Below are 24,663 nucleotides of genomic sequence, written 5' to 3'. Positions count from 1 at the left end.
TGTGCGCCTTTCGTGATTGGTCAAAAATAGATCGAGAGTCAACTTGGTTGGCCATCTGATGATGGCAGGGAATTGTACGAAACCTTTCGCAAGAAGCGACATCTGTTTGATTTAATCAGAACACAATTTCTTTACCCTCTTGAAACCAAAGAAAACACTGTCTTCGGCTAGTAGATAGCTAACATAATTATTATATGTATAGAGTGTTTTTAAAAAAAATTAAAACTGAGCAATACGAAGAGACTGCAAAGAAACGCCTGCTACGACATAATGTATACAATAAATTAAATAGGCCAATGCAGGCAGAGTTCATTTCTATAATCAAGCATGAATATAATTCGATCATAAAAACTTCCTTATAAGGTTATACTTGAAAGTAGCCCCACCGTCGTCCGAATATTCAAACGGGTACACATACTATAATTACCACCTGAGTCATTGAAGCCCGTATACTCACACCGACTCTCGGTTATGTACACAGTTGTGTTGTACTTCGTCAACGGAGGACGGAGCAAGTCTACAGGGGAGAGCTCAAGGTGCTATAACGTTGTGAAACACGGAGCGGGGCATCGCCATGGCCTATCTGGGGTAAATACATCTAGATACTGTTTTATTGCAAAACACTGGCGTTGAAACATTTGGGATGGCTACCAATAGTGAGTGAGTATGATTGTATGCTGACTTTAGCAATGTTCCAGCAAAAGCAGGCTTTGGGACACCCGAAATCGGCTTGACATATCGAACACGGTCTTCGGGTACAGTTGAAATATGCAAGTGTTGTTTTCTTCTTCAATCTCAAATATTCTTCATATCTCACTAATGTATAAGACCGCCTCCGAAGTCCAGTGTAGAGCGAACGCCCGGAGACAGAAGGTCTGGGGTTCGATCCCCGGCGCGTCATACCTAAAGACGTTAAAAGATGGTACTTGTTGTTACCCTGTCCGGCGCTCGGCAAGGACTGGTCGGCTCGGAGTCAGTATACTGTGTCTGAGTGGGGTATTTATGTTAAAACTACGGCATGGTATCTCAGTGACCTAGCACTATAAATCGGCATAAGTCCGGACAAGTACAAGCATCCCCCCCCCCCCCCCCCCCCCACACACACACACATACACACACACATACGTGGAGGTATGTCGCAACATAAGTGCAATAATCTTGGTCGCGACCCCATTTCACTTCACCTCACTTCACTACTGTATGTAGTGGCATGACCAATATATGCAATTCATGCTCTCAACATGTTAAATCATGGTACAGCAAAACCCCGGACCTAGAGAAGCTGTCCACCACCACCACCACACCCACCCCAGCCTCCACCCGACGCCATCATACACCCGACGCCGGGACACTGGCGAGGGACAATTCAGCACATCTTGTTGTCAGGATATTTTAGGGCTGCATTAAGAATTGCAATCTTTTGTATCGTTGTTAATTCTAGCAATAGAGTGAACGCGACATGTTGTGTTGTTCTTGGGGGTAGCTGAAGTCATACCGGTAACAACAAAGCCATTCTGATGTTATTTCATTCATAAGCAGAACGTTAGGTAAATATATACTTGGGTGATGTTGGATTTTCTACATTATGAAGCTGAAAATGATACCCTATTGGGTTTTATAAAACAATCTTTAGGTTGATGTTTAAACAACTAACTGCCTGGTGTATTGAAAATGCATATTTTTTGTCATCAATTGCATGAAGCTGCTGCAAATGTATGAAGGACATCCAAATAAATAATTAAATCTGCTTTTTCATCTTGTAGAGGTTGTCAAGGTGTTGTTGGTTAAGAGAATTACAATTTGATGAACATAACAAATCAAAGATTGCTAATTGCTGATTGAATATTGCTAAAAGCGCCGTAAAACCATACCTACTTACTGAAATAGCTTAACCATCAGTTATATAGTCATACACTTATTGGATTTTTATAACATACTTCTGAAATTGTCCCCGATAAAGCTTGAACAAAATAATGATGCTTTATACTGTTGGAAAACAAAGGAATTGTCTGCCACAAAAATTACATTGTGGCAAGGTGTTTTTTAGCTGTTCTTTAGCTGAAAAATATCTTGTCTCCAAGCAAAATCCCAGTCCCTTAGTGCCAAGATAGCTTTGTGTCATGGACCCCAGACGTAAATGCATAACACACAACTTCTTCTTTTTCTTTTATATCAGCATTTTGACCTTTCTCCTGCTGGTGGCGACTACATCCGCCTACCGCTTCTACCAGGACGAGATCCCGAACGGAAATCACGTGCCCCACCCGTGTAAACCCAACTACTTATGGTGGGGGGTCGGGCACGCCAACCCTCTAGGGGGTGGACTAAAGAACCCATTTGGACAGGACTTCGCCCGTTATCACAGTGTAAGCTAAAACACAGAAATAGGCACGACAGTTATTTTCCCTCATGGGTACTGACATCTTCCCTGGGCAAGAGAGTTAACTGACTTTAAAAGTCCAGTTTCCACCCTTGCCCAACTTAGCTGGAATTCCTCGGCTCGATCGTAGCACCACCAGTGGTTATTACGAGTTATGTCCCTTCTAAGCCTGTCCTATGGGCCAATCAGATTCCATCACTTGCATTTGTTTCAAACAAAACGGTGGCGCCAAGTAAAGACGATCTGATCGATAATCAAGATCTATAGTGTGACAAAACGGGTCTTACATCGCGAAGTGCATCAAATCACGCGATGACCTTGATAAAAAAACATGAAAAGGTTGAGAAAATATCTATTGACAACGACCTGGCGGTGCACATGCTTTGCAAATCCTGCAATCGACCGAAATCTGCGCGACAGTTTAGGAACCAGATTTCGATTTCGTTGAGCGATGTTGATTGGACTATGCATAAACTCGTTAGTCCAGTCAAAATGTAACTCCATAACACCAGCCTAGTTCAGTCTAGTTTTATAGTCAGTTAACTCCCTTGCCTCGGGAAGATGGGGTACTGAAGTATTCCTGTTTTTCGTAAGGAACCGTAATGAGTGAGTGAATGGGTGAGTTGCGTTTTACGCCGCTTTTAACAGTATTCCAGTTATATCACGGCGTGTCCGCTTAATGTGGGAGGAAAGCCCGAAGTGATGCAGTTCTCCGACGTTTACCACTACGGTAAAACCATCGAGCACGGGTATGGTGCTGACAAACCTAGAAACATAATCGGAGCGAACCGGGGTTCGAAGCCAATGGGACGCAACTCTGCACAGCGAATCGCGGCGCCTTAGACGACTGGGCCAACTACTTGAAAATGGTCATAAGTGAGTTTCAAAAATATCATGATGTCAGCTCAATGTGGGACGAAAGCTTATTTATACTTAGTAATCGTTTGCCATTTTGGTGGCAGTGCTGGTCGTGTGGATTCCGGGTTAGAAAAGGTCCCCAGCAACCTATGCTGGTCGTGGATTCCAGATTAGAAAAGGTCCCCAGCAACCTACGCGGGTCGTGGGGATCCCAGATTAGAAAAGGTCTCCAGCAACCTACGCGGGTCGTGTCGATTCCGGTTTAGGAAAGGTCCTCAGCAACCTATGCTGGTCGTGGATTCCAGATTAGAAAAGGTCCCCAGCAACCTACGCGGGTCGTGGGGATTCCAGATTAGAAAAGGTCCCCAGCAACCTATGCTGGTCGTGGGGATTCCGGTTTAGGAAAGGTCCTCAGCAACCTATGCTGGTCGTGGATTCCAGATTAGAAAAGGTCCCCAGCAACCTACGCGGGTCGTGGGGATTCCGGGTTCATACATGTCGCTATGTAAGTGCAATAATCTTGGACGCGACGTTCAACCCCATTTCACCTCTCCTCACATAATACATTGTACCAATCACTGGTTTATCAGATCCAGACTATGTTATTTACAAGCCCCTGTACTCTACATTTGATTAGTGTAGCGTTTAACAAAAAAACAACCCAAAACAAAAAACAAAACCAAACAGTGTGGTTAGCAAGTTAATCAAATTCACCATGTATGATATCAGTGGACGCCGGAGTTGTGTCGCCTGGACTCGGATGGGGATGGAATGACCAATGGTCAAGAGCTGGGTGACCCTGAATGTATCTGGACGAAAGGAACGTTCCCGTCTACTTCAAGTGGCATAACCCATCCAGGTAACACAATACGACATCGCCGACATACCCTCTCTGGTTTGGACATGACTATATTTGGAAACTCAGGGTTTCGGCGTGACGGGCGAACGCTTTAACTACCATGCCACTATCCGATTTGCACTGCAGTAGGTTTGCTAGATTGATTACAACAACATATTAGAAAGATGATTTTCTGCATCAGGAAAGGTGTCCAACTATACAGATTGTCTATGTAAACATGTGCGACTTGGAGGTCCACAAGGTTAATCTCCGTCTCGTCACGCCCTCCAGCCCTGGTTAGACGCTGTATTATTTCCGAAGGACCATTCTGTTTAGTAAATAAAGCGACAAAACCCTTCTATAGCCAGTAGAAATCTCTGCACAAAGCAGAGTCGATAGTACGATTCCGACTATATCATGAGCATGTGTTTATAAATCACTATCAAATAAGTGATGATACCAGGTGTTCGCGAAAAGGTCAGCGTATCCGGTGGTACTGGTCACAAACACATGCAAAGGCAAGCCAATTGTACATCTGAAAACGGGAACATATGGTACAAGTCAAAATAGGGAATTGCAATGGACATCATCTTTGTCACTGGTGCGTCAAATTTGGACATGTTCTCCACATGTCTACCAACACAATTGTTGAGAAGTGGCTTTAATATTCCACATGAATCTAACTCAGTGTTGATTATGAAAAGTGAAACCCCGTTAATATGGATGCACCATTTCCGCTCAAATCTTCGGATTAACAAGTGTCCAGATTAATCGTGTGCTGTTCCTTATATATGTATTTTGTTAGATAGTCCTGCCACTACATGTTAAAGCAGGGTTACCTGATTAACGGGGTCCGCTGCACAGCGTTAAATACAGCGTGAACGTTTTGAGTGAGTGTGTGATTGCAGTCTTTGAAACTAACTGACCTTTGGTATGATTTAGGTGTCTGTGACCCTTGGGGCAGCGAACAGTGCAGAGAAGCAAACCAGGCCGTCACTTGTGAAACAGGGGAATTCAAATGCGACGGCATAGACAGTCCAGGTAAAATATGATTGCCCAATACAGTGGGGAACCTAGCGGGAGAATAAGCCCCCCCCCCCCCCCCCTGTACTCCATGTTTGTAAGACAAGACTCACGTGAGAATCGGATGGTTACAATGTACGGCATTCGTCACCACTCGCCTCTTTCCGTAACCTGCAAGAAGACTCGTCCCTCTATCGATGACTGTTCGTGCGAAAATACGACAAACCGATCAGAATGGGCGTATGATTTCGAGTTCTTTGTCAAATAATCCCTCAGAAATAATTTTTGATTTTACATATGTCTTGCATCTAAAAATATAATTGCATTAAATATGGGGAAATATATGTGAACCATTACGCAACGAGTTGACAATTGTTTTAGGTATGCCCGTTTGCGCTAAGACGGAACCCAGTCGCAAAAATGGCCACGAGAGGGGCACGAGTCGCTATTCGGCTTGTCCCGGAATAACACGAGTTGGTCACGAATGAATGTACGGCTGGTAATTCCGCCGAGTACCTGGGGTGGTGTACATCCCATCAACCACTGGTTGACCGGGTTCGGATTAGTTACAGTGAGTGAGTGAGTTGGGTTTAAAGCCGCTTTTAGCAGTATTCCAGTTATATCACGGCGTGTCAGCTTAATGTGGGAGGAAAGCCCGAAGTGACATAGGTTTACCACTTCGGTGAAACCCACGAGTACGTGGTGCAGACAAACCTAGAAACATAATCGGGGCGAACCGGGATTCGAATCCACGATCATAGATTTCTGGCGTGTAAAAGGGACTCAACTCTGCACAGCTACCAAATTCTCCAATAATAGTAGTAATAATACCGATCCTGATAACTTACCAACAGTTAATGACATACCTTTGAATGCTTGTCCTAAAAAAATCTATTTTTTCCTATGATTTTACGCCGCTTTAAGCAATATTCCCGCAATATCACGGCGAGGGACACCAGAAATGAGCTTCACACATTTTACCCATGTCGGGAATCGAACCCGGGTCTTCGGCGTGACGGGCGAACGCTTTAACCACTAGGCTACCCGACCGCCCCTTTTTATAATAGGTGATATTATATTGCATCTGTGCGGTTGTAAACGTAAAATGGGTAAATCCACTGTACCGGGTGCACTTCAGCGTGTACGCTTAGACCTCCATAAGGAGGACAAGGGTGGCCAAGTGTGCCGTGCAGAGTTGCGTCCCTTAGGCACGACAGGAGCCTGTGATCGTATCCCGGTTCACCTTGATTACGTTTCTAGGTTTGTCCGCATCACATCCGAGTACCAAAGTATTAAACCTCTGAAACCTGCATCACTTCGGGTATTTCTACCCTATTAAGCTGAGACGCTGTGATATTACTGGAATACTGTTAAAAGCGGCGTTTAACCCAACTCACTCACTGATACATAGGCTCAATAACTACTGAAGTCAATTCTTATATGATAACGGTGTAATTCCTTCACAACCAGACGTGATAAACATAACGCTGCGGTTCCCCCCGACCCGAGTCCCCCCTGAGGAAACAAGCTACATGTGCCTGACCTTTAACCTCGACATGCTGGATGACAACACTGACTACCATCTGATAGGCAGCAAGCCCTTCATCGACAACGCTAATGTCATGCATCACATCACACTGACGGGATGCGACGCTACAGGTAAACCTAACGCCGCCACGGAAGAAGCAACTTTGTTCATGTTATTATTTATCATATCTATTTTTTTAATTAAAATTTCGATTATTTTTCTCGTTTTTTTAATTATTTCATTTTTCTTTTAATTCAATTTTTACTCGTTTTTTTATTTATTTCATTTTTTCTTTTAGTTTTATTTTTTCTCGTTTTTTTAATTATTTCATTTTTCTTTTAATTTTATTTTTTTCTCATTTCTCATTTCCCATTTTCCAAACGTCACATACCCTTGCTTATTTTACAGACTTGTACGAAAAAATTTGCTCAATTGACTCAAGTAGTTGTGGATATACCTCTATGATATATAATCTCTAAAACAAAATATTTCTCTGTTATGCTATTCCTTCTAGTTGGGGTTGAGAAATTATTAATCAACCCTTGTAGTGATACGACGACCGGTTTTGAAAAGGGTATTCCGTATGTTACAGAAGTTGATTAAGATTTGATTTGGAGTCAAACAGGAAACGGAAACAATTTGAACAGGTTCCCGACTGCCGCCAGACTGTGTTGTCACCACGTGATAGTCACGTGTCCAGAACTAAGCTGCCAGGAAAAGAAAGTATATCCCATGTTTGCATCCTCTATATATCTTGGGCTCGCAATTCAGTAAACTTAAACTCGCCTCTTGATCCATTCCCGTGGTTCTCCTGATCTCGAATTACCTGCCTTTGATTTTCATTAGCCAAATGGATTTGTCAAAAGGACCAATCAGAATTCGAGTTACAAAGCAGTCTTAATGGTAGGTTAGCGATGTCAACAACATGACGACCAGCCCCATTGATTACAATGTAGTTTTAGAGAATTTCACGATGGAAAAACTGTCTGACACGCAAAAGAAAACCCTCAAGAATATTTTTAATGGAAAATACCCCTTACCTATTTCCTTTTTACTTATCCCGACGTTCGAATGTAAAATATTAATGAAAATAAAGGGGAGATAATTTAAGAACCATGGGATTAGATCCAGAGGTTAGTGTAGGTTTACCGTTATGCGAGCCCTGGAGGTATGTCGGATGCCATGTTTGATGGTGGCTAAAAATGAAACAAAGAAGAAAAAGTTATTCCATGGGGATGTATTTGATTCGGGTATCATATTTTTGTTTTGTAAAGTTTGCAGTGTTCCGGCGACTGTTTGAAACTACTAACGTTTAGATGACGGTTAAAATGTTTTGGCCAAATCCATTTTTTCAAACGTGCTCTTTCTTTTGCCTGGCAGTTTAGTTCCAACAAATATTTTTGCCGGGGATAAACCGGATTGTGTACCAGACAAAACTCAAATAAAATTGAAGTTACTATTCGACCAGAAGCTATAACGCATAGGTGTGTCCTTTTGGTGGTGTTGTAACGTTCTTTGAATATTTGGGGCGGTCGGTTAGCCTAGTGGTTTCAGCGTTCGGTCGTCACGCCGAAGACCCCGGTTCGATTATCGACATGGGTACAATGTGTGAAGCCCATTTCTTGTGCCCCCCAGACCCGTGAAGATTCCGGGGTGGAATAGGTCTTCAGCAACCTATGCTTGCCGTAAAAGGTGACTATGCTTGTCGTAAAAGGCGACTAACGGGATCGGGTGGTCTGGCTCGCTGACTTGGTTGATGCATGTCATCGATCCCAATTGCACGGATCGATGCTCATGATATCAATCACTGGATTGTCTGGTCCAGACTCGATTATTTTACAGACCGCTGTCATATAGCTGGAATATTGCCGAGTGCGGCGTAAAACAACAAACCAAATCTGGTGTCCCCCGCAGTGACATTGCTGGAATAGACATACTCATTCACTCTTTGAATATTTAGGCGTGCCTCTGTCCCAGCCAGAGCTGTGTAACATGGCGTCCCAGGGATGCCAGCAAACCCTTCAGGTGTGGACGCTGGGGATGCCGGGGGAGTGCGTGTATCGGGATGCCGGATTCAAGTTTGGCAAGAAGGCAGGGATGACGATGCTCAACATGCAGGTGGGAGAGTCTAAGATTTGTTTGTGTGTTTGTTTTTTAACGCCGCTCTCCAAAATTCCAGCTTTTTGACGACTGTCTGTAAATACTCTACTCTGGACAGACAACCCAGTGAGTGATATCATGGGTTTCAATCTGCGCATTTGGGATGCAATGACATGCATCAACCAAATCAGAGAGCCTGACCACCCGATCCCGTTAGTCGCCTCTTACGACTAGCAGTGTCGCCTCTTACGGCAAGCATGGGTTGCTGAAGACCTGATCTTCACGGGTCCAGTGAAATTAAGACAATGAACACACATTTACGTTTTTTGCGAATCGATTGCGTGGCAGGTGCTACCGTAAGAGCAGACCATTGATATCCCTTTCGCGAACACCCGGTGTCATGACTGATGAAACCCTCGTTATTGTTCCGGTGAAGTACAGATCCCCATTATTCCATGATTACTGCTCGCTCTGTGGGGATTGACTGGCCTCGTGTCCCGATGACTTACATGTAGGTCTTTATTCATGCTTTTAGTCACTGATTTGCCTGGTCAAGACTGGAGTGAGTGAGTGAGTTTGATTTAACGCCGCTTTTAACAGTATTCCAGTTATATCGCGGCGTGTCAGCTTAATGTGGGAGGAAAACCCAAAGTGATGCAGGTCTCAGTCGTTTACCACTTCGGTGAAACCCACGAGCACGGGTATGGTGCTGACAAACCTAGAAACATAATCGGGGCGAACCGGGATTCGAACCCACAATCATAGGTTTCTGGCGTGCCCAAGGGACGCAACTCTGCACAGCGAATCGCGGCGCCTTAGACGACTGGGCCACCCGTGCCCCCTCAAGACTGGAACATTTACAGAACCCTATGTCGTTGCTGACATAGTGTTGGTGTTCAACAATTCTCACTCACAGCTCTCTGTATACTGAAAGGGGACACGGGTGGCCCAGTCGTCTCAGGCACCTAATTCGCTGTGAAGAGTTACGTCCCTTGATAGTGGGTTCGTATCCCAGTTCGCTTAGAGATATATGTTTAGGTTTTGTCAGCACCATACCTGTGTTCTTGGATTTCACCGAAGTGGCAAACGTCTGGCATCTACATGATTCTGGGCGTTCCTCCTACATAAAAGGGCGCCGTGATATTGCTGGAATACCTCTAATATCGGCGTAAAACCACACTCACCCACTCACTCCTACATAAAGCCGTGATATAACAGATATACTGTAAGTTTAAAGGGCGTTTAACCAAACTTACTTCAATCTTTCCATTGACAGTTCCATTGGACGAATCCACAGAAGAGGACCGACTATGTGGACAGCTCAGGCCTTGTCCTGTTCCTGACAAAGAACTTGAGACAAAATAACGCTGCCTACTTCAGCACTGGACAGACGCAACTGGTCATCCCGCCCGGCCAGCAGCGAGTGGTCATGAAGTCCACATGTACTGCAGAATGTACCGGGAAACTAATTAAGGAACCGGTGAATCTTTTAACCGGCTGGAACCATATGCATTACTTGGGTAAGTACAGCTGTTTCAGAGTGAGTGAGTGAGTGAGTGAGGGGGAGAGGGAGGGAGGGAGCTAGCGAGCAAGCATTGATCAGTATTTCGGTATCTAGTTGATAGAGCACATATCCGGAGAACGGAAGGGTTGTATTTGGATGCCAATGCCTCATGCCAATATACGCTTAAAGCTGGTGCTTGTTGTTTCCCTGCCTGGCGTTCAGGTTCGAGTGGAGATTACAAGGACTGGTCGGCTCGGAGTCAGTTTACTGTGTCCGAGTTGGGTATCCATGTTAAACAGCGGCGTGGTATTTCAGTAGACTAGCACTTGAAAGCAGGGCATTATTTAGTCGGGACAAGTACAAGCAGCCACACACATGCATGCACGTGTTATATACTCCCCTCCCTATACTGGGTATATACATGTTTGTAAACGTACAGGGCGCTGCAATTCGCTGTGTAGAGTTGCGCCCCTTGGGCACGCCAGAAACCTATGATTGTGGGTTCAAATCCCGGTTCGCCCCGATTATGTTTCTAGGTTTGTCAGCACCATACCCGTGCTCGTGGGTTGCACCAAAGTGGTAAACGTCTGAGACATGCATCACTTCGAGCTTTCCTCCCACATTAAGCTCACACGCCGTGATATAACCGGAATATTGTTCACATCGGTGTTAAACCCAACCCACTTACTCATGTGGGCAGTAAATTTTAAACGCCGACGCCAGAGAAAATCTCTAATATCAAATTAGTTATGACAATTATATAAACTGATCTCTGAAAATTAGTGATGGCATCGGTGTTGTCGAAAACAGTCGGCACCAACAGGTGGTAGTGAGTAAGGGGTTTTGAAAACTCCATATAAATGTCACAGCTTTGGACAACATCGGACATAATACTGACAAAAATGAAAAGTATGTTTTAAATAAGATGCTCAGAAACTATAGATCCGCACTAGCCAAGTTCATGTGTGGCGAACTGCGACGCCTATTACTGCAGTGACCCAACTCTCCCCAGCGAACTGTGACGCCTATTACTGCAGTGACCCAACTCTCCCCAGCGAACTGCGACGCCTATTACTGCAGTGACCCAACTCTCCCCAGCGAACTGCGACGCCTATTACTGCAGTGACCCAACTCTCCCCAGCGAACTGCGACGCCTATTACTGCAGTGACCCAACTCTCCCCAGCGAACTGTGACGCCTATTACTGCAGTGACCCAACTCTCCCCAGCGAACTGTGACGCCTATTACTGCAGTGACCCAACTCTCCCCAGCGAACTGCGACGCCTATTACTGCAGTGACCCAACTCTCCCCGGCGAACTGCGACGCCTATTACTGCAGTGACCCAACTCTCCCCGGCGAACTGCGACGCCTATTACTGCAGTGACCCAACTCTCCCCGGCGAACTGCGACGCCTATTACTGCAGTGACCCAACTCTCCCCGGCGAACTGCGACGCCTATTACTGCAGTGACCCAACTCTCCCCGGCGAACTGCGACGCCTATTACTGCAGTGACCCAACTCTCCCCGGCGAACTGCGACGCCTATTACTGCAGTGACCCAACTCTCCCCGGCGAACTGCGACGCCTATTACTGCAGTGACCCAACTCTCCCCAGCGAACTGTGACGCCTATTACTGCAGTGACCCAACTCTCCCCAGCGAACTGTGACGCCTATTACTGCAGTGACCCAACTCTCCCCAGCGAACTGCGACGCCTATTACTGCAGTGACCCAACTCTCCCCAGCGAACTGTGACGCCTATTACTGCAGTGACCCAACTCTCCCCAGCGAACTGCGACGCCTATTACTGCAGTGACCCAACTCTCCCCAGCGAACTGCGACGCCTATTACTGCAGTGACCCAACTCTCCCCGGCGAACTGCGACGCCTATTACTGCAGTGACCCAACTCTCCCCGGCGAACTGTGACGCCTATTACTGCAGTGACCCAACTCTCCCCAGCGAACTGTGACGCCTATTACTGCAGTGACCCAACTCTCCCCGGCGAACTGCGACGCCTATTACTGCAGTGACCCAACTCTCCCCGGCGAACTGCGACGCCTATTACTGCAGTGACCCAACTCTCCCCGGCGAACTGCGACGCCTATTACTGCAGTGACCCAACTCTCCCCAGCGAACTGTGACGCCTATTACTGCAGTGACCCAACTCTCCCCAGCGAACTGTGACGCCTATTACTGCAGTGACCCAACTCTCCCCAGCGAACTGCGACGCCTATTACTGCAGTGACCCAACTCTCCCCAGCGAACTGTGACGCCTATTACTGCAGTGACCCAACTCTCCCCAGCGAACTGCGACGCCTATTACTGCAGTGACCCAACTCTCCCCAGCGAACTGCGACGCCTATTACTGCAGTGACCCAACTCTCCCCGGCGAACTGCGACGCCTATTACTGCAGTGACCCAACTCTCCCCGGCGAACTGTGACGCCTATTACTGCAGTGACCCAACTCTCCCCGGCGAACTGTGACGCCTTTTACTGCAGTGACCCAACTCTCCCCAGCGAACTGTGACGCCTATTAGTGACCCAACTCTCCCTTAAATAGGATGCCATAAAGTAAAGGGCTTCTTTTCTTTTCAGGTTACGAACAGAACGTGGAACAGTTCCGGAATGGCGTGAAAGTGCGAGATTTGACTCCAGATGCGGTGTATAGCTACGACAACCCAGTCGTTCACGTGTAATTTTTTTCAATCATTTCTTTTCAAGAATGCTTGAAAATAGCATTACGAGATACAGGATTCTAGCTGACGAGGTTATTCTCTTTACCAATACTCTGAAGGATTTGTGTACACCCTGTTCAACCATCACCTGTGCATCACCTCATACACTATTTCTCTTCTCCACGGCCGCCTCCGTGGTCTAGTGGTAGAGCGTCCGCCCGGGGAGCCGAAGGTCCGTTGTTCGATCGCGGGCGCGTCATACCAAAAGACGTTAAAAGATGGTACTTGTTGTTACTCTGTCTGGCGCTCGGCATTAAGGGTTGGTTGGTTGGTTGGTTTGTTTGTTTGTTGTTTAACACCGCACTCAGCAATATTCCAGCTTTATGACGGCGGTCTGTAAATAATCGAGTCTGGACCAGACAATCCAGAGCATCGATCCACGCAATTGGGATCGATGACCGTGCATCAACCAAGTCAGCGAGCCTGTCCAACCGATGCCGTTGGTCGCCTTTTACGACAAGCATAGTCGCCTTTTACGGCAAGCATGGGTTGCTGAAGACCTATTCTACCCCGGATCTTCACGGGTCTCGGCATTAAGGGGGTAGAATGTCCTATACCAAGCTGGAATAGTCTATCTGTTCTAGAAGATTCCAGATTAAGAATGGTGACTTCGAGGGGTAATATATCTAGCAGTGAACTTTGACAATAGCGCTTTAAATACTACATATGCACGTATTTTCTCCTTTCCGTACGTGTGTAGTGTAGTATACACTTGCTGCACACATTGCTCAATATAATAAACTGCCGAAGCGTACCGTGATAGTAAGCACGTTATCACCGGCAAAATAGACATTACTTGAAAAACGCACTTTGCAATTTTTGTCACCATTTTTTACTATAGCAACCATTTAATATCTACAAGGGGCACGGATGGCCTAGGCATCTAAAGCCCTGCAAATCACTATGCAGAGTTGCCTTCCTTTGGTGTGCCAGAATCCCATGATATGGGTTCGAATCCCTATTACACCCTGAGTATGCTTCTTGGTTTGTCAGCACTGTGAGATCTGGGTTAACAAAAGCTGTAAACATGTGAGACGTAGATCTTTTGTTGTGCATCACCCCCTCTATTAAGCTGACACGCCGTGATGTAACTGAAACACTCCCCCTCTTCTGTCTCCCGTCGTCTATACGTAAGGGGCGGTCGGGTAGCCTTGTGGTTAAAGCGTTCGCTCGTCACGCCGAAGACCCGGGTTCGTTTCCCGACATGGGAACAATGTGTGAAGTCCATTTCTGGTGTCCCCTGTCGTGATATTGCTGGAATATTGCTAAAAGCGGCGTAAAACCATACTCACTCACTCACTTGTCTATACGTAACACTGATAACGCCCGTAATCTCATAGGGCATCTATGTTCCGAGTCCGAATTAATAATGCTTCTCTGTACTCTGTTCCCAGGTACGACCCTCCCGTGCAGCTGCTAGCGGGCGATGTTCTGGAAACCACCTGCGTGTACAGGTCCACCTCGAGAACCACAACTGCCATGTTTGGAGAGGGGTCATACGATGAGATGTGTTTTGGGATTTTCACCTACTACCCGGCCGAGGCGCTTAAGAGCGGGAATTGCTTCACGTGGGGAGATATTGATACATGTAACTTCGAGGAAACTGGATCAGTCAACGGCTGTTCTTTTTCTATGCTGTTCAATCAATCCGATCCTATCAGAAAACAACTATTTGACAAGGTATGTTAAATTTAAATGGATTTTTTTAATCGAACCACAAACAATAGCAATCACCGAGTTTGGGCTGTAATCAGGCTATTACTAGTTAATAGTTATGCACAAACACATGCTCTTATGAAAATTAAAATGGAAAGGGTTTTGTCGATATGTGTCACTTTATGTCTTCCAGACATTTGGTATGACTTGATGACTGTCTTTAATTTTGAAAACGAACGATGTTACTCTGTAGTCACGTGGTTTAATGACATTTAAAAAAACTGCATGATCGGTGTGAAGAAGAAATATCTTCAAAAACAAACATAATTATACAAGCTTTAAGTTCACAAATACTTCTTTAGCAATAGCGCGTGTAACGGAGCTGAGTGTCCTGCGACAAGGGTGTTAACAAATCTACATACAGAAATGATAGACAACATGGTAAAAGTTCACAGTTTTATTATCATAAGCTAGATATAATCAACGAGAGACAAACGAAAGTGACTGGACCCCAATTGTCACAGGCAGGGAGTACTCAATGCACGAATATGTAAGCTCGTTAACTATAAAACCGTTTACCATAAGATGGCTAATGCCGCTGACATGACAGCAGATTGAACCGGCTGTGACCAATAAACACCTTGGAGATATATACCTCTACACTATCTAATGAGTGAATAGCCTCGGCTTGGTACTGTGGACCTATTCCTAACATATGTCTCTTGGACAAGACAGAATAATACGCCTCAATAAATATATAGGCTTGTAGACTGATGGACTAAGAATGGACTTCAAAAGTACTTGACAGTTAAGTTACTTGACCCACAGAAGCACTTGACTTCCAAAAATAAAAAGGTATTTAACCTACAGAAGCTCTTGACTTTCAACATTAAAAAGGTACTTGACCTACAGAAGTTCTTTACTTTCAACAGTAAAACGGTACTTGACCTACAGATATCCTTGACTTCCAACAATGAAAAGGTACTTGACCTACAGAAGCTCTTGACTTTCAACAGTAAAACGGTACTTGACCTACAGATATCCTTGACTTCCAACAATGAAAAGGAACTTGACCTACAGAAGCTCTTGACTTTCAACAGTAAAAAGGAACTTGATCTACAGAGGCTCTTGACTTTCAACAGTAAAACGGTACTTGACCTACAGATATCCTTGACTTCCAACAATGAAAAGGAACTTGACCTACAGAAGCTCTTGACTTTCAACAGTAAAACGGTACTTGACCTACAGATATCCTTGACTTCCAACAATGAAAAGGAACTTGACCTACAGAAGCTCTTGACTTTCAACAGTAAAAAGGAACTTGATCTACAGAAGCTCTTGACTTTCAACAGTAAAAAGGTACTTGACCTACAGAAGTTCTTGACTTTCAACAGTAAAACGGTACTTGACCTACAGATATCCTTGACTTCCAACAATGAAGAGGTACTTGACCTACAGAAGCTCTTGACTTTCAACAGTAAAACGGTACTTGACCTACAGGTATCCTTGACTTCCAACAATGAAAAGGAACTTGACCTACAGAAGCTCTTGACTTTCAACAGTAAAAAGGAACTTGATCTACAGAAGCTCTTGACTTTCAACAGAAAAACGGTACTTGACCTACAGATATCCTTGACTTCCAACAATGAAAAGGAACTTGACCTACAGAAGCTCTTGACTTTCAACAGTAAAACGGTACTTGACCTACAGAAGTTCTTGACTTTCAACAGTAAAACGGTACTTGACCTACAGATATCCTTGACTTCCAACAATGAAAAGGAACTTGACCTACAGAAGCTCTTGACTTTCAACAGTAAAACGGTACTTGACCTACATATATCCTTGACTTCCAACAATGAAAAGGAACTTGACCTACAGAAGCTCTTGACTTTCAACAGTAAAAAGGAACTTGATCTACAGAAGCTCTTGACTTTCAACAGTAAAAAGGTACTTGATCTACAGAAGTTCTTGACTTTCAACAGTAAAACGGTACTTGACCTACAGATATCCTTGACTTCCAACAATGAAAAGGTTCTTGACCTACAGAAGCTCTTGACTTTCAACAGTAAAACGGTACTTGACCTACAGAAGCTCTTGTCTTTCAACAGTAAAACAGTACTTGACCTACAGATATCCTTGACTTCCAACAATGAAAAGGAACTTGACCTACAGAAGCTCTTGACTTTCAACAGTAAAACGGTACTTGACCTACAGATATCCTTGACTTCCAACAATGAAAAGGAACTTGATCTACAGAAGCTCTTGACTTTCAACAGTAAAAAGGAACTTGACCTACAGAAGCTCTTGACTTTCAACAGTAAAACGGTACTTACCTACAGATATCCTTGACTTCCAACAATGAAAAGGTACTTGACCTTCAGAAGCTCTTGACTTTCAACAGTAAAAAGTACTTGACCTAAAGAAGCTCTTGACTTTCAACAATAAAAGGTTACTTGGCCTACAGATATCCTTGACTTCCAACAATGAAAAGGTACTTGACCTACAGAAGCTCTTGACTTTCAACAATAAAAAGTTACTTGGCCTGCAGATATCCTTGACTTCCAACTATGAAAAGGTACTTGACCTACAGAAGCTCTTGATTTTCAACAATAAAAAGGTACTTGACCTAAGCTAGATAATCCTGAGAAAACTATCACTTGATCTTGATCACTAGATAAAAGGGGTGTATTATGTAAATGTAATACCCCAGCCGATAAGTTTAACGCAGTGAGACCAGCATTAAGTCTGTGTAAGATCAAGACTGTCCCATAATTACCAACTGGCGAAACTAAGCTCGACCATTGTGCAGTAGCAGAACGACCCATCAAGGTCTCACGATTTCTGGCGATAGTTACACTCGGTAGCGATGAGCTACTTAAGACAATCACAGCCAGCTATCAGTGAAAGCTGTCTATCCTCGCGAGCGAAGAGACTTGTGCTTTCTAAAGTAGGCAAAACAGGAATAGCAAACTAACTACTAAACCAAAGTTGGATTTAGGTATCAAAGTACAGTGCTGAACATAAGCTACCCAAAGGTACTATTAAACATTTACAGCCAGATATATACAATTAGTAAAGTGGCAAAAATGACTATAAATACATGGGAAAAATCTACATAGTACCAGACAACGTCGCGACTGCATGATAATCAAAGTTACTAAAACACTTTTGATGTGAATATGCTTGCACACACATTGGATATAACATATATCACATCAACGCTTTATAAGAACATAAAATTAAAATGCTAGAGAATGAAATTTACAGACACATTATCTAGCGATAGCCAAACAAACACACAGTCGAAGAATTGAATGAGTCAGTCTGGTTTTCCGTCACTAAAAAGAATATCCAACCCTACTACGATCAGTAGCACACACTATGCCCCCTTCACATACACGGAGTTTTCTTACGGGTCCTTACGGATTGCACACATTCACGGATCCTTACGATTTGGCCACTTTTACGGCCGATTTCATTCGTGACCAACTCGTGGTATTCCGGGACAAGCCGAATAGCGACTCGTGCCCCTCTCATGGCCATTTTTGCGACTAGGTTCCGTCTTAGCGCAAACGGGCATACCTAAAACAATTGTCAACTCGTTGCGTAATGGTTCACATATATTTCCCCATATAATATATATTTTGCTGATGCAATTTAAAGGACATCGGGACGTGCGGAATTATACAGTATGATTGAACACATTTAACTGTGCCTTGGGTATATTTTTAGATGCAAGACATATGTAAAATCAAAAATTATTTCTGAGGGATTATTTGACAAAGAACTCGAAATCATACGCGCATTCTGATTGGTTTGTCGTATTTTCGCACATAACATTCATCGAGAGGGGGACGAGTCTTCTTGCAGGTTACGGAAAGGGGCGAGTGGTGACGAATGGGCCGATTTAAGGGTTGTTACGAGTTATTGCGAGCTATTTAAGGTTTATTACGGATTATTACGAGTTATTACGATGTATTTACGTCAAAATTCCACGATTTGCTACGAGTTGTCACGGATAACTGCGAGCAGCTTACGGGCATTTGACGAGCTTTTTACGGATTGTTACGAGTACATTACGGAATGTTACTATTCATCGAAGCTTTTACGTGTTACTTACAAATAGTTACGAGTTAGTTACGAGTATTTACGAGTCCTTACGATTTTTTGCCAAAAGATATAAAAATCCCGCAAATCTCAATGTATCATCATTCGATAACTGACATCCAGAGAAACAACTTCAGTGTCTTCATTGTCTTCTACATCAACTGGGTCTAGCTGCGGGGTTGGTTCAGGGAAAGGCGAGCGTGTCCTCTTCTTCCGCGGAGCTTTTCGAAGAGCAGGAGACTTCTTGTTGACTGCCTTCTTCTTTTGAGCCATGCTTGTAGATATTGTAGAGTAGATATGCAGAGATGTGACTTCTATGACTTCTTAATAACAACTGAAAATGAAGTGTTCGATTTTGCAGCTTTTATACCTTTCCCCAAATAGTAAACAATACGTAAGAATGTATTCGACTTTATTCGTAAAGTGCTCGTAATTACACGTGAAATGTTCGTTAACACTCGTAACAATCCGTAAAGCCATCGTAACACAACCCGAATGAAATGGTAAACAACACGTAAGCACTCATAATAATCCGTATACAAATCGTAAACTAACCGTAACAAATCGAACGTCGCTATATAAGTGCAATAATCTTGGACGCGACGTTAACCCCCATTTCACCTCACCTCACCGTAACAAATCGTAATTTTTTTTGTTACGAGTCATTTACAGATTCTTGCAAGCTGTTTACGGATGGTTACGTGTTGTTGCGAGCGGTTTACGATACTTACGGATTGTTACGAGTTATTTACGAAAAAATCAATCCGTGGACAATCGTAAGATGATTTTTGACCCGTCAAAAATTATTTGCCTCTCCTTTAGGCGACACTTTTTTTATTTCTTGGTTTACGGATTTCAAACTCATTTCAAAAGTGAGGCAGGCCAATTAAAAAAAAAAAAAAAAAAAAAAGCCTCTCACATTTTTTTTACCTGAATTTTGTCCTAAAAAGTTAGGTAGGTATGAAAAAAAATATCCTGGCGTAATAAAAGTAAAATAACTCAATTTTTCAAGAACATTTTATTATATCCCTGGCACTCAGCTTGTGCAAGGATGGCAACATAACAATATTCATGTCATGGGTGGAAATGCGTGAAAGACGCTGCTATTTTGGCAGCATGGGCAATGTTTAACTCTTTCAACACCATGCAGCCAACAAGGAGATTACTGCTGTGACACCAAGTTCCCAGAGACTGTTGTGTGATAGATGAAACCAACATTTATCAAGGAATTATCTCCTGAAATTAACATCTTTGCTACTACATGTTTGGCCATACACTATTTGAAAGGTCTAATTAATCCTATTGTTTATAAATATGAAAGTTATGTGTATTTCATTATTTAAATAATTCATGAACAACTAAATAAAGTTCGTTTTAAATAAATAATAATGTAAGCTAAAACATTCATAACGTCCAAATTTAGCGCAAATCTAACGATTTTTTCGGCAAATATAAGAATTCATAAAATCCACATACCTATTTCTTTTTAATTTTCATTTGTTTACGTTGTTGGAACATTATTTTAAAAAGAATTACAAATAATATCTGTCATCACCCATTTCATGATGATAGTGGCTGTCCGCTCACTAACATGAGGAAATACCTCCGTTTTCAAAGCCTTGTATGAATAACACATACGTCCTGCCATGTCAGTATACATTAAAAAAACTTATATTGTTTCACCGACAAAATCTGCTACAAGGTTCGTGATTGGTCAAATTTAAGCACGTGACCTAAGGCAGCTAATCAAATTACAGCAACGATAATTTTCCGACTTTGGCGAAAGGTTTGGGTTAAATCATGTTATTCTGAACGTTTTAGCATGAAATCGCGATCTATATTAAAAATATGGAACTTTATGGATGCATAGAGCTAGGTTATGAGCTGTGACAAAGATTTCTTATGCATATATTTTGGCGTTAAGACATCGTGTCCGAGCCAAGAAATCCAGGCGACGAAAGCCGAGATGTCATTTGACTTACGATATGCGATCGCACGAAAAGTTGGAAAAAATAACTAAGATGTCAGTTTGGCAACTTTTATAGATACATTTTTGATGATTTTATTACTTTGTAAATAAAGACGTTTCAGCACGTGAGGACCCGTTGTCGAAGTGTGTCCGAGAATTTTATTTTCAATAACATTGCGGGAAATATAGTGTCAAGTGAATATATTTTTAATCTATAGATAAAAAAATGATAAAATCAAATGGAATACGTATTTCAGACATTGTGAAATGTGATAGATTTTAATAAATGAATGATATGACAAGTAGGTTAATATAATTATAAACTATTTTGACGTGGTTTTGACGGTTTACCGTGCGGTGTGACTTGTGGCTTTGAACGGCCAACAGTGTTGAAATAGTTAAACTGGTCACCACTGCGCTTTGCATTGACAAGCTTTGATGGTATTAGAGAAGGATCCCAGCAAGACATATCACAGTGACTTCCCCTTGCTTTACGCTCGACGAGGAAAAGAAATCTTTTTTTGTTTGAACTTTTAGTCGAAAAGATAGGCGGTAATAAAAAAAAAAGGTAATTTTCATTTTTATTTTTTTTAACATTTGCACTTTGAAAGAGCGGCGCATCCGTAAACCAACAAATAAAAAAAATGTCGCCTTAACGGATTGAGTGATCAGTTAGTGAAAACTGGGTGCAGGCTAAAACGGCACCTCAACAAAACGTAACCGATTTTTCTGGCGAAAACGGCACCGCATTTGGCGAAAACGGCTACTAGGCTACTATGTGTCGGGCGAAAACGGCACCTCTTTTTTTAATAATGATAAGAACGATTTTTGTGGTAATATATATGGTTTATTTACATGGTCACAGTTATCACAGCATGTTGTTGTTTTCTGACATTCTTTTCTCATGCAACACATAGAAAGGCCATTGTGAATAATTGTGATCTGACAGCACCATGTGAGGCCTCTTAAATACAGTTTCAGTTTAAATTGAGTAAAGGTACTTAACACTTCAAAGCATATAGTGTTTTCACATTAAGTTAACTGCGCCTCCCAATCAGTCGGCGAGTAAATTGGAGTAGGGGTCTAATTTCGTACTTGTTTTATTTCACAATTTCACAATTATTTGTGTTTGTAAAGAAGACGTGAGTTTAATTTCTATTATTTTTCTTCAAAGCATGTCATGTTTTCACAATATGTTGTGTTGTGTATAAGCTAAGTTGGATTATAGTTGGAGTAGAGGCTAATTTCTAATGTAAACTTGTTTTAGCATCTCACAATTATATTGGTGTTTGCAAGTTACCATATAAGTTTAATAGCACTTTTTTGACCAAGGTAAAAAAAAAATAAGGTGCCGTTTTCGCCAGGCAATAGTAGCCGTTTTCGCTTGAGTCGAGGTGCCGTTTTCGCCCGGTGACGTTTTGCTGAGGTGCCGTTTTCGCTATAACCTATTGAAACTTCATAGACTTTGTGTACCTATCGTGGAGGTAACGTTGCACTAAATAATTAATAAAGACATTTCCTATCAATATAACAAAATGAGAACAATATATATTGTTACATATCCATACAAAATAATTACAAATGTGAGCCCACTAAATGACTTAGTCAACCAAATGAAGCCTAGCGATTGACAAATATGGGCCCACCATATGGGCTCTGTCGATCACGAAATAAATTTATATTACGGAAGGAGTCGACCCAAATCTTAGAAAAATGGTTATAAGTGAGTCAACCTATTGAATCTTAGCGATTTATAAATGTGGTCCCCCCTGTTGCAATCATTATGACGGAAAATGTTGGCCCACATTTAGAAATTGATTATCAGATCTAATTAAGCAACCGTATGAAGCTAGGCGATATACAAATGTGGGCCCACTTGTTTCGATCACCATAAATGACGGGGACAATGTTGGCCCACATTATAGAAAAAGGTTATCAGTAAGTTGATGGAACTTTGCGATTTATAAATGTGGTCTTTCTTGTTGCAATCTCTATGACGGAAAAATGCCTGCCCACATTTAAAAATAGATTTTCAGCACCATATGCCAACCTAAAAAAGGTCGGCCCAGCCCAATATTTTTCTGCTAACCTTAAATAATACCGTATACGGCAACTAAAGACACCATAACGAATTTATTATGCCGAAAAGTTAACACTCTCCGGTATCCATATAGCACATTTTGCCTTTTAGCAGAGTTTTCCTCATCGGTGCTTCCAGCAAAGCGTTTGACAGCCATTGCTGAAGTCAAAGGGAGACCACTCTTCAAGCCTTAGAGGCCAAACCTTGTTGAAAATTTAAACTATAATCTTTATCAATAAAGTCACGAACGTGATCTAAAAACAGATTAATGTCCTTGCACATCACATTAATGATAGTAAAACAAAAAACAGTGTCAAATAACGAATTTCGGTACCATCTCGTGTATTCGTATACAAGGCTGTAAAAATAGGGTTGATAAAAACAAACAAAGCATATTCATTTATTTATATTAAGTCATATATTCAAAAAAGTTAAAACAATGGAAGCAGTTTTTTTATTGTTTTAAAAAATCGCCCTTTAGGATTCCTACTCAGGACGCAGCAGCTTCTTCCATCAAGGAGCAGGTGGTCACACTGTGTGTTGCCTGGCTGATTGTGTGGCATCGGACCCGATGGCGTCGATCCGTACCCATGCTATCAATCACAGGTTTAATTTATCTGATCCACGCCGATTTACCCACTGGCCTTCCTGCTATACACTGCTGGGCGAAAGAAAGTATAACTTATGTTTGAGGGTGATTTATTTCATAGGGGTAAAATAGGCGATATTACATGCACCATATCACTGAGTGCCTCACAACGGGTTGTGTTTTGGACTAAAAGGTAGCAGTGTTTCGGCGACAGTTTTCAGCCCAGTAAAGGTTAGATAACGTTGCTAATGTTTTGGCCAAATCCAATTTTCAAATGCATACTTTCCTTTGCCTAGCAGTTTAGATGGAACAATGATGACTGTGGTATTAAACATCTTTAATATATATGATAACAGTGGATCTTTTCATTTAATTATTTTTCGACTTTTGTTTTCAAGGTTTTGGACAACTGTAATTCCTACGGGAGCTGCCGTGCTGAATGTCCCGCTGCCATAGATGAAGTAAAGCAGCACCCGTGCTTCAGGGGTCAAATGGCGGCATATGTAAAAGACGTAATGCGAAACTTTGGGGAGAGTTTGGAGACCACTAAATTATTCACTGCGATGGAATCATGCGAGTGTGAAGTTAAGCGTGGCTCTTGGCCCTAGCCAAACAAGCGACCCTTGCTTGCGCCTCAATTATCTCGACAATCTTGTACATCTTTCTTTAAATCTATGTGCACATTAAGGGGCATTTCTGAATACAGTGAAACCTCGTTCACTCGAAGTCATCTTGAGTTCGACAGAAATGAGTTCCGAAAACCGAAGCCATTCAGTGCCATCGCCATAAACGATATACGAGATAACGGACTTCAGATTAACGAGAAAGCTGTAGATTTTCTATATTCTTTTTTGATTATATTAGCATTTCACCATTTGTAACAGCGTTTAATTACTTTATGTTTTCAGTTTTAATTGTATTTAAATTAAAATGTGAGAGCTTTTTAAATAAGACATGATCTCAATGTAAGTTCTAAAATATGAATAAAATTTATGCTGTTTACGTTCAGTCCATCTGTTATTTTCTTGAATACACTCAAGGCTTAAGTTTTTTTATTGCGTTGATGTAAAAGGTAAAAGAGGTACATATGACGTTTTTGAAAAAGTGAATGGGTGAGTGAGTGAGTTATAGGTGGGTGGGTGTTGAGTGAGTGAGTGAGCGCTATCAAGGCATTGTCGAGAAAAGCAGGAGAAACGCTTCTTCATGACAACGCGGAAGAAATATACACGCGGCACATCTGTCTGTCTTTATGTATTTTGCCGTTTTAGGGGGAAATAGCTCTCAGTGAGCGAGTGT

The 24,663-nt window shown here is 42.5% G+C and overlaps 1 protein-coding gene across 2 annotated transcripts; it reads left to right on the top strand.

Annotated features, from left to right (window-relative positions):
• The first annotated feature begins 456 nt into the window (after positions 1-456).
• On the top strand, positions 457-24,369 carry LOC124143456 (tyramine beta-hydroxylase-like). 2 transcript variants are annotated; one of them, XM_046512433.2, is made up of 10 exons: positions 457-588; positions 2,177-2,366; positions 3,968-4,097; positions 5,019-5,117; positions 6,570-6,758; positions 8,588-8,745; positions 10,004-10,247; positions 12,827-12,923; positions 14,361-14,646; positions 23,766-24,369. In XM_046512433.2, the coding sequence occupies exons 1-10, from the start codon at positions 575-577 to the stop codon at positions 23,973-23,975; spliced, it is 1,617 nt and encodes a 538-aa protein (XP_046368389.2). In that variant the 5' UTR covers positions 457-574; the 3' UTR covers positions 23,976-24,369. The 2 variants fall into 2 exon arrangements, with proteins under 2 accessions (XP_046368389.2, XP_048245507.1); XM_048389550.1 differs by having other exon boundaries at positions 506-660.
• The last annotated feature ends 294 nt before the right edge of the window (positions 24,370-24,663 follow it).

This window comes from Haliotis rufescens, unplaced genomic scaffold (assembly GCF_023055435.1).
Source record: "Haliotis rufescens isolate VD_foot unplaced genomic scaffold, xgHalRufe1.0.p SCAF_8, whole genome shotgun sequence".
Taxonomy (NCBI): Eukaryota; Metazoa; Mollusca; class Gastropoda; order Lepetellida; family Haliotidae; genus Haliotis; species Haliotis rufescens.
This window is presented reverse-complemented; position numbering and strand designations above follow the sequence as displayed.

Bases quoted from the DNA above. Each gene is read 5' to 3' on its own strand.
- LOC124143456 (XM_048389550.1), top strand. The intron at 6,759-8,587 runs GTAAACCTAACG...TTGAATATTTAG, and splicing joins GACGGGATGCGACGCTACAG to GCGTGCCTCTGTCCCAGCCA. The intron at 10,248-12,826 runs GTAAGTACAGCT...TTTTCTTTTCAG, and splicing joins GAACCATATGCATTACTTGG to GTTACGAACAGAACGTGGAA.